At 41.6% G+C, this 11238-nt stretch overlaps 1 protein-coding gene across 1 annotated transcript; it reads right to left on the reverse strand.

Moving 5' to 3' along the window:
* Positions 1-2521: 2521 nt before the first annotated feature.
* Positions 2522-11023, reverse strand: LOC124126422 (C-type lectin domain family 4 member E-like). Its single transcript, XM_046489863.2, has 4 exons — positions 10989-11023; positions 8725-9043; positions 3896-4078; positions 2522-3566 (listed from the first exon to the last, which is right to left on the reverse strand). The coding sequence occupies exons 2-4, from the start codon at positions 8960-8962 to the stop codon at positions 3355-3357; spliced, it is 633 nt and encodes a 210-aa protein (XP_046345819.2). The 5' UTR covers positions 8963-9043; positions 10989-11023; the 3' UTR covers positions 2522-3354.
* Between the last annotated feature and the right edge of the window lie 215 nt (positions 11024-11238).

An 11238-nucleotide genomic window follows, 5' to 3' on the forward strand; every position in this document is an offset into this window, starting at 1 on the left:
GATAGGCAGACGGGTAATAATGATCAGGAAAAGGGAACGTCTCCGGGTTTGAAGATCAGCAACACAGCATGCACACCTAGCACATGGGAGTCGAAACCAACTGTTCCCTATGAACCTCTCATGCGTGGAGTTTTATTCTCTATTTGTACGTTTGTTGTACGCCGCGCCCAGCAATATCCCAGCTATATGACGAGGGTATTTATAACATCATGTATGGATCAGGCAAACCAGTGACTGACATCATGAGCATCGATCTAAGCATTTGGTAAAAGGTGACAAGCATCATCCACGCCAACGAGTCTGATCACCCGATCTCGTTAATCGCCTCTTACGACAATGGATGTGCTGAATGAGTTGTAATGATTGTTGAAACTAACGATTTGTTGCAATTATCCACGGGCCGATGGCGTCACATCGATGGTGAGTTAACTTGTTAGCAGTTAATATCGATGTATAATAGATGCTATAAAAGGAAGACATAAATTATTTACCGTTTCTTAAATACATTTTTTCGGAACTGTCGCAATGGATGGGAAACGAGTGACGATACGTAGGGTATAGATGGGAAACAAGTGGCTTTGTGTAGGGTAGGGATGGAAAACAAGTGACGACGTATAGGGTATTGATAGGAAACAAGTGACGACCTGTAGGGTATGGATAAGAAACAAGTGACGGTGTGTAGGGTAGGGATGGGAAACAAGTGACGATGTTTAGTGTGGGGATGGGAAACAAGTGACGATGTGTAGGGTAGGGATGGGAAACAAGAGACGATGTGTAGGGTAGCGAAGGGAAAGTGATAGTGTGTAGAGTGGGGATAGGAAATAAGTGACGATGTGTTGTGTGAGATGGGAAACAAGTGACAATGTGTAGGATAGGGATGGGAAACAAGTAACGATGTGTAGGGATTGGAAACAAGTGACGATGTGAAGAGGGTAGGGATGGGAAACAAGTGACAATGTGTAGGATAGGGACGGGAAACAAGTGACGATGTGTAGGGTAGGGATAGGAAACAAGTGACGATGTGTAGTGTGGGGATGGGAAACAAGTGACGATGTGTAGTGTGGGGATGGGAAACAAGTGACAATGTGTAGTGTGGGGATGGGAGACAAGTGACGATGTGAAGTGTGGGGATAGGAGACAAGTGACAATGTGTAGTGTGGGGATAGGAGACAAGTGACGATGTGTAGTGTGGGGATGGGAGACGAGCGACAATGTGTAGTGTGGGGATAGGAGACAAGTGACAATGTGTAGTGTGGGGATGGGAAACAAGTGACGATGTGTAGTGTGGGGATGGGAGACGAGTGACGATGTGTAGGGTGGGGATAGGAATGGGGGGAAAGTGACAATGTGTAGTGTGGGGATGGGAAACAAGTGACAATGTGTAGTGTGGGAATGGGATGGGGGAAAAGTAACAATGTGTAGTGAGGGAAGGGACAAAGTACATGTAGCAATGTGTAGTGTGTGATGGCAAAAAAGTAACAATGTGTAATGAGGGATGGGAAAAGGTAACAATGTGTAGTGTGTAATGGGGAAAAAAACCAATATGGAGTTAGGGATGGTAAAAAGTATCAATGTGTATTATTGGATTGGAAAAAGTAACAATGTTTAGTGTGGGATTGGAAAAAGTAACAATGTGTAGTGTGGGATGAGAAAAGGTAACAATGTGGAGTAAGGGAAGGGAAAAAGTAGCAATGTGTAGTGAGTGAGTGAGAATGGTTTTACGCCGCTTTTAGCAATATTCCAGCAATATCACGGCGGGGGACACCAGAAATGGGCTTTACACATTGTACCCATGTCGGGAATCGAACCCGGGTCTTCGGCATGACGAGCGAATGCTTTAACTATGAGGCTACCCGACCGCCCCACCAATGTGTAGTGAGTGATGGGAGAAAAGTAACATTGTGTAGTGTGTAATTGGAAAAAATAACAATGTGTAGTTTTGGATTGGGACAATGTGTAAAAAGGAATGGGGAAAAAGTAACAATGTGTAGTGTGGGATGAGAAAAACTAATAATGTGTAGTGAGGGAAGGGAAAAGGTAACAATGTGTAGTGGGGGATGAGAAAAAGTGACAATGTGTAGTGAGGGATGAGAAAAAGTAACAATGTGTAGTGAGGGATGAGAAAAAGTGACAATGTGTAGTGAGGGATGAGAAGAAGTGACAATGTGTAGTGAGGGATGAGAAAAAGTGACAATGTGTAGTGAGGGATGGGAAAAAGTGACAATGTTTAGTGAGAGATGGGAAAAAGTAACAATGTGTAGTGAGGGATGGGAAAAAGTAACAATGTGTAGTGAGGGATTAGAAAAAGTAACAATGTGTAGTGAGGGATGGGAAAAAGTAACAATGTGTAGTGTGGGATGGGAAACACGTGAGAATGTTTGGGGACATGGCCTGGCATGACACGTGGAGTATGCAGTTCACTTATACACGCTTGTTATTTCGTAGAAACTCGAGAAGCCGAATGGCGACTACCAATATATACCTATAACAAGATAACCTTACCAAGATAATGATAGTTCAGTTCAGTTCAGTTCAGTTTATTGTATACGAGGCCTTTGGATCAAACACAATGCTGCATACTGAAGGTAAGGGCAATACAGACATATAAAATAAGACCATCAGACATAACGTTAACTGATTAAGTTATCGATAATAGATAATAGAGTTTTTCATCAACAGATAATGGCTTTCGCAAATTACAAGTAAATTGAAAGTACAGTAAACTACGTTTATAACGAACACGCTTATACCGAACAGACGGATATAACGAACTGTTTGGAGGTCCCGTCCATTTGCTGTAATTAAGCTGAATATGTACCTGTAACGAATTGCGGTTATAACAAGCTAAACAAAGTGGTTTCTTTTAGTTCGTTATAACCGTAGTTTACTGTACAACTATATATGACGCCTCACACGTATGTTACTGAAGCACAAACGTTTCTACACAGCCTTTTCATAGACATAGCCCATCATATGTCTGTAACAGTTACTAGAATGCCAGCTGTTGGAGAGGCTCGGGTCCCAGAAGGCCAGACATTGTTGGGCTGCACTATCAACGTCCGGTTCTTCCAGAATATGGGCTCATCAAGTGAAGTTTGGCACCTTTTTCTGAACCAGCCATGGGTATGATTCTGTCTCAATAAGGATCAAAATCAGGACAATTATTGTCAGGACGAATTTGGGATTCGAACAGACGATCAGCGAATCCCAGCATCACTGAAGGACGCAACAGCATTCCTTCAGTTTTGTTTAGCGTTAAGTTAAGATTATGCCAGTCACATAGTCAGGGGGATAATCCAAACATCCCACAAGAATATTAAATAGTAGATCACTTAAATGTGTGTCAGCAACTGTCTACATCGCTAGTTCACAGACGAAGGGTAGTTGGTGGCTGCATGCACCGGTGTGCCAGCTGTTGGGAAGGCTCGGTTCAAAGAAGGCCAGACATTTGTCGGTTTCAAGAAAATCTGGTTCCCCGGGGCTCCAGAATGTGGGCTCAACAATTGAAGAGTTGTCTCCCCATCTCCATGATGATCCCAGTATATTCCCGCTCGTCCAAAACGGCCCTGTGATAGAAATGAGTTTGATGAACATTGCTTAATGTTAGTTTTTGACAAAGCACTTACAACTGTCAGTTGCAGAAACTCGACAGGAATACTGCAAGGTCAGGTCTCCTGTTTTCACTTCATTTCATTGATAGGGAACTCTGTTTTATTCTGTCCTAATATCAGTCAATTCCTTTGCCTGGTTGCCATGATATACACGTGTAGATGGAAATGCTTTTCGCTCCAGTATGTAAAAAGTTCACTCACTCACTCATATACTTGATCTAACAAAGATCCAATCTGTAATGCATATTAGTCAAATAATTTTGTGAGTGTTCCCTATGACCTACCTATATCTGCAGCAATGTCGTACATGAATTGGTTCCGTTCAGCGCTGTTGATGATGACGAGGTAGCTGCCCACTGCTGAGCATGCTGGTGTGGCGTCGGTCAATTTTGTAAATTCGGTGTTCTTCTTGTAACACATGTTCAGTCTCCGGCTGTACAGATACCCTGACTTGACTGGGCAAGGAGCTGGAATTAATGAGTGAGTGAGTGAGTATGGTTAAACGCCGCTTTTAGCAATATTCCAGCAATATCACGGCGGGGGACACCAGAAATGGGCTTCACACATTATACCCATGTCGGGAATCGAACCCGGTTCTTCGGCATGACGAGCGAACGCTTTAACCACTTGGCTACCCGACCACCCCTGGAATAAATGACGATCTGTGACACGACTTGTGTAGAACACTAACGTGACGTGACATAAAAAAGGGATGTAGAACACTGACGTTTCTGGCATAGGAGACAAGTGTAGAACACTGACATGACGTGACATAAGAGACAGGTGTAGAACACTGGCATGAATAGGCATAAGAGACAGGTGTAGAACAATGACATGAATAGGCATAAGTGAGGTGTAGAACACTGACGTGACGTGACATAAGAGGCAGGTGTAGAACACTGACATGACGTGACATAAGAGACAGGTGTAGAACACTGACTTGACGTGACGTAACATAAGAGACAGGTGTAGAACACTGACGTGACGTGGCATAAGAGACAAGTGTAGAAGACTGACATGACGTAACATAAGAGACAGGTGTAGAACACTGACTTGACGTAACATAGGAGACAGGTGTAGAACACTGACGTGACGTTACATCAGAGAGGTGTAGAACACTGACATAACGTGACATAAGAGAGGTGTAGAACACTGGCATGAATAGGCATAAGAGACAGGTGTAGAACAATGACATGAATAGGCATAAGTGAGGTGTAGAACACTGACGTGACGTGACATAAGAGGCAGGTGTAGAACACTGACATGACGTGACATAAGAGACAGGTGTAGAACACTGACTTGACGTGACGTAACATAAGAGACAGGTGTAGAACACTGACGTGACGTGGCATAAGAGACAAGTGTAGAAGACGGACATGACGTAACATAAGAGACAGGTGTAGAACACTGACTTGACGTAACATAGGAGACAGGTGTAGAACACTGACGTGACGTTACATCAGAGAGGTGTAGAACACTGACATAACGTGACAAGAGACAAGTGTAGAACACTGACATGACGTGACATAAGAGAGGTGTAGAACACTGGCATGAATAGGCATAAGAGACAGGTGTAGAACAATGACATGAATAGGCATAAGTGAGGTGTAGAACACTGACGTGACGTGACATAAGAGTCAGGTGTAGAACACTGACATGACGTGACATAAGAGACAGGTGTAGAACACTGACTTGACGTGACGTAACATAAGAGACAGGTGTAGAACACTGACGTGACGTGGCATAAGAGACAAGTGTAGAAGACTGACATGACGTAACATAAGAGACAGGTGTAGAAGACTGACATGACGTAACATAAGAGACAGGTGTAGAACACTGACGTGACGTGACATAGGAGACAGGTGTAGAACACTGACTTGACGTAACATAGGAGACAGGTGTAGAACACTGACGTGACGTGACATCAGAGAGGTGTAGAACACTGACATAACGTGACATAAGAGACAGGTGTAGAACTCTGGCATGAATAGGCATAAGAGACAGGTGTAGAACACTGACTTGACGTGACGTAACATAAGAGACAGGTGTAGAGAACACTGACATAACGTGACATAAGAGACAGGTGTAGAACACTGACGTGTGACAAAGACAGGCCAGATTCGAACACGCCGTTAACATTAGGAGAAGAGAGAGCGGTTTTACAGTCGATCGAGTCGAACCCGATCGTTCTAAGCTACCCTCTCAGTGACGAGCCTGACCGGTCTGATCCAGGGTATTGATAGACGGACTCAGGTGTGGTAACGTTATGTGAGTATAAAGCCTTGTGTTGCGTTAATTATTGTATATGTGTATGCCAGCATATGAATGGGATAAGTAAGAGCAACGGTAGTGAAATGACGCCTCACTCCTTAACTAAGTGAAACTCCAATGACCAGGCGGGTTGCAGGGTCATGGCTAAACTGGCCATGACGACACGGAACGGCAATACGTTTAGGTAACTGTAGTAGGGTCCCCCTTGACGCCCTTGCGGAGTTACGACAATATTGCCAAGCAAGCACACAGACACACGCACACACACATACACGCACACACGCACACACAGACACACACACACACATATACACACACCAAGGCCGTAGTTAACTTTTAAAGGGGGGCAAATAAGATTATGCATTTTTTATTCAAGTTAACTTTCACTAGTAATCGTTGATCGTTCATACCGAGCGTATGCAAGGCTGCAGGTTGCATTGTGTTCAGTATATTTACTTTCGGATGTTGGACGATGATGTGATTTGGGCAGATAAAGTAAATCAGTCTCGACCATCTACCGAAACAGATCCCATTTGGGCGCATAAGGCAAAATAGTTGTAAACATTAAATGAATGGGTCACTGAAAATCAGTGATGATATTTAGAAATCCCTTCATTCGTCAAGACCAAATTGGCCTGTTGATATAACGGGATATTTAAGATTCTTAGAAAGACATAATTTGTAATTCGGTGAGTTGATTTTGATTGTTGTGTATTTAGCTAAAAGCTACACCAGACATTACATGAAAATTGAATATTCAACCCATATGCATCTAAAAGGGTAGACAGACGCCTTAATTGATTAATTGATAACTGGAAAGACTTACACATATCTCAGGTTCCATCATTCTGAGGTAACAGACTATACCCCTTTAGAGGGAAGTTACACACTCTATCCTTGTGAGCTGTTGGATTCTATCCTTTTCAATATGATGCTGCAGATTCTGTCCACAATCGAGGGAATTTACGGGTTGAATCCTTCTTAGGATAGGAGGATGTCATTAGTTATGACTAGAAATATAATGAAGACTTAAAAAAAAGTTGTAACTAATTACCAGTCGACAGCTATTAAAACTGTTTAAACCCTAGCTTTAAATGAACCTTATTAAAAGTTAAACTGTATTCAAACAATAAACTATTAGACGAACAAATGAACCTAAACATAGATTTACATTGTACGTGAATAATTAATGGAATCGTGGTGATTCTTTCATCTTTCAAACAATTACATTGAAATGCGATCAATTTTCAGAAAACAATCCGAGAGGACAAGTATTAAGCATTTGTCCCCAAAAAGCACACAGGCAGTCCCCGACATGTTAATGCATTTGTTTTAAACATATTTATTTCACAGAATGTGTGAGGCTGGATTGGTAAACAAGTAAAGACATGTCAAGATCGCTCCAGCTCTCATACAAATGTAATCAATTATAACGTTCAGTCAAAGGTAAATAATGAGGTTGTTATTGTGCAAATTAAATAACAGTTGTCGACTATGAAAACGCTGAAGAAAAACGCAGAAAACAGTTATATGAGAGATTAAAGGATATGAAATTATGAACTTATTTTAGTATTTCTTAATTAATCTTTGCTGTAACATTTGCATTTCCATAAAGAATAGATATTATATCATAACCTTTAGAGAAAAAAGACATGTTTCTTCTTATGCTAGAGTAGTTGCTACAGAAAAGGAAATAGTGAAACGCATCTTCATGGTGGTAGCCAGAATCATTTTATATTTGTCAGCATAGAAGTCACTACAGCCAAAGCGACAGTGCACAATTTCGTTGCGCCTAGAGCCATAACTTAAGTCAATTTTGTTGCAATGCTTTTCATCACCTTTTATCATTCTTTTAAAATCCTTCATTGTACTAGCTTCGGTAAATGCAATTGGAAAGGTTTTCCAGACTTAGACTGTATGAATAAGAAACGATTTTGCATTGCTTGGTGTTCTGTTATTTAGAGTCTGTAATTTAGAAATATTCGTAAGTTTGTAGTCATGAGTTTCTGACACTTAAGGTTGGACGAAATCAGTTAGGTGCAGGGTTTTTGAACATTTTGTAAAAGGTAGTTAATTTGGTTTAATTGCTTCTTTCAATGAGAGGCATGTGCTTTGTTTCGGCATGTATTTTGCAGTGACTAGTACCACGAACCGCCCCACATATTGTCCTAAGCGCATCTAAGTTTAGTTTTTCAAGCATCAGCGAGTTTATCATAAGACTAACTTTATGAACTATTTCACTGATATCCTAAGCCCAAGAGCAATCGTGTTGGAGAATAATTCCTATATGTTTGTGGTTTAGGATAAGGAGTTATTATACGCGTGAACTGAATAGATTCGGTCTTGTTTGGCTTGCATTTAACTTGTCAGTTGTCCGCCAAAGTAGAAATTCTACTTAAGTCAGTATATAGGTAGTTTCCTGCAATAGTCGGGTCTTAAACAATTCTGTCTATTGACGTGTCATCTGCAAAAAGTCTGATATTACTGCCAATACCTGCCGCAATATCATTTACAGTATATAAATAAGCAACAATAGAGGCCCCAATACTGATCCTTGTGGTACTCCAGCCATCACTGGCCTTTCATTAGAACTCTAACTGTGATTAGTTACCTTCTGAACTCTGTTTTCTAAACAACTCTTGAACCATTTTAATAATTTCCCACTGATGCCACAAGGGTTAAGTTTGTGTATGATACCCTTGTCCCAAACATTAACATTTCACACACGATGTCTATTGCATATCATAGGTCTTCATGGACTTTTTTTAGCTAGAACGATCCCCATACACGAGTTTCATTTCCTTGAAAAACAACTTTCTTGGTGAAAGATCACAAATCTTACCTTTACTCAACACCAGGTGTTCAATGGGCTCGGAGGTGGCAACCAGCTGTGTCTGTTTGAAGCCTTCCATCAGATGACAAGACTTGGTTTCCTTGTTGTAGAACATTGTGGTACAGTATGCACTGAGGAAACACAGAGAGACACAGTCTGCCCTGGACAAGGCAGGGGTCGCTGGGGGTAGGGACGGGGGCATCTGACCAGTAGATAACGAGGACACGGTCATTTCAGAACATCCCATGTTGTTTACTGATATGATGATCAGGGGTTGTCACAGATAGGGTCCTTTATTAAATCTCGTTCTCACCGTAGAGAGGTAATCCTGAAGCAAATACAGGCATGAATTCAGTAACACCATCGAGGATGCTGACAGAACTTGGACACAAGTAATTACATTTAGTACTAACTACAAAATGACTTTATCGCGCGTATTGGCTAATTACGCCCGTAACCTAATCACCCCTTGTAACTGAATCACCCCCGGGTCAGCACCCTGCACCGTGACCAGGGCAATAATCCTACACAAGCATCATCCCCACTTTGTTACATATAGTCCACAATTCACGCACCGTCTCTCTTTAAGTACACACAGGTTTCGCTGTATCTAATCGCTTTCCCACCCACCCGCCCAGCTCGCCACTCCTTTTCTTTCCTTTTCATCCGGTATGTGTCCTCCTCACCTGGAATTCTAATCACTTTTTTTCTTCCGCGTTCTTCTATTACAGGTACCAGCAGAGCAGATTTTATGAATGTAAATAAACCTGTACATATGTAAAATAGGTTTTCAGGGCGCTTGTTTATATGTAAATGGCTACCTTTTAAATGATTCTGATATTTGTAAATAAACATGACTTCTAAATAGCTGTATATATGTATATATGTGAATAACTGTCTCAACAATAAACTATGTCGAGGTGTGTGGGGTCCTTGTGGGCTACACTGCTGGTAACAAATTAACTTGCTTCCAAATTAATACTCGTGCATAAGGCTACCTGCTTTTCAGTGGGAACCTTTCCGGGGTTACCTGCTTCTCAGTGGGAACCTTGTCTTTCCCGACTTTTCAGCCGGGGAATCGTCAAATAACTTATGTTGGGCAACCAATTTCCACGAATATGGGCCGGGCGGCGGAAGTCGTCTTGTCAAGCGGTAGCTGACAGTTGGGTCCGCGGCGGTAGTCGCGACAATGGTTTTACTAATGGGACCAGGCAGTGGTATCTGCTTTGGCCGGCTACCTGGAGCCGGGCAGCGGTAGTCTGACTTAGGCCAGCAGCGGTAGCTGCTTTCGGTAGTAAGGTAGTTGCCAAACAATGGTAGCGTTTAAATATGCTACCGTGGAAGCCAGACAGCAGTAGCGGTGGCCATGGCAACGGTAGCATTTTGGTATACACAATTAGCAGCTTAGTAGCCCACTAGTACCCACACACCCTCGGCCATTTAATCCAATCTCATCTTGTGTTTTATTACAGGCACGGGCATCCACAGTTTGGTGGCCCGTGACTCTCCGTGGCATATCGCGTGATAATATATGTCTATCGTTGGTTCAGTGTCGGATTTCACTCGACCCTAAATCCTTTATACGGAAAAGCACTACTGCTTCATATATGAGTAGGCATATGGCATATGAAATAATTACTACTCTATAAAATCAAGGTATTAAACACAAATAATTTACAGAGCAGTCGGTTTAATGTGAAACTGCAGTTGCATCCTGACAGTAGGGGTGACACTAATGATCATGCATTATAACTGCCTATAACTGCCCAAACTGCTAGGAATAGTCTGAACGATATGTTGCCATTTCACACAACCCCATTTAAATTCTTGAAGGATATACAACGGGAAATTGTCGGATCCTTTGAGAACCAAGAACCTACATTGTAAAAATGTATAATCTTCAACAATTCAACATAAATGCAAAGTATCCCACTGCAGTATTAAAATATCACTGGGACCATTGTACAAATTCAGCGAAAACATAACATCGAATTATGTTAACTCGTCAGCACATTACCAAGATATTCATGAATGCATGTTCTCAAAATGATAAAAAGTCTGGAGATTGGTTCAAATTCCAAATGCATCCTACTCTCAATACCTTAACGTCATCGATGTAGGACGCACACAGTAATACACTTATATTCACTGAATTTTTACTTCTTACCAAACTGGGTTAAAGTTTCTGAATAGGTAGCCAGTGTATATTCAAATATGATAATATATAACAATAAACAACATATTATAACACATTGAGGAAACGTCATACATACGTTTATCTGTACCAATGTCTTGTCTGGTTGGGTCCGCCTGAGTGAAGTGAGCTGATTTCGGTGTGAGCATTGATTATAATCCTCTTGTAATCTGTCTGAACAACACACCGTGGAAATCAATAACTACTTTAAATATAAAAAGTCAACGCTAGAGAATAATCAGTCCATTAGACGTAAAGGCAAAATAGTGGTGAAGTGTATATGAATATATCACATACGATCAGTGATAACACCAGGTGTTCGTAAGGTC

Source organism: Haliotis rufescens, unplaced genomic scaffold, assembly GCF_023055435.1.
Source record: "Haliotis rufescens isolate VD_foot unplaced genomic scaffold, xgHalRufe1.0.p SCAF_8, whole genome shotgun sequence".
NCBI classification, from domain to species: domain Eukaryota; kingdom Metazoa; phylum Mollusca; class Gastropoda; order Lepetellida; family Haliotidae; genus Haliotis; species Haliotis rufescens.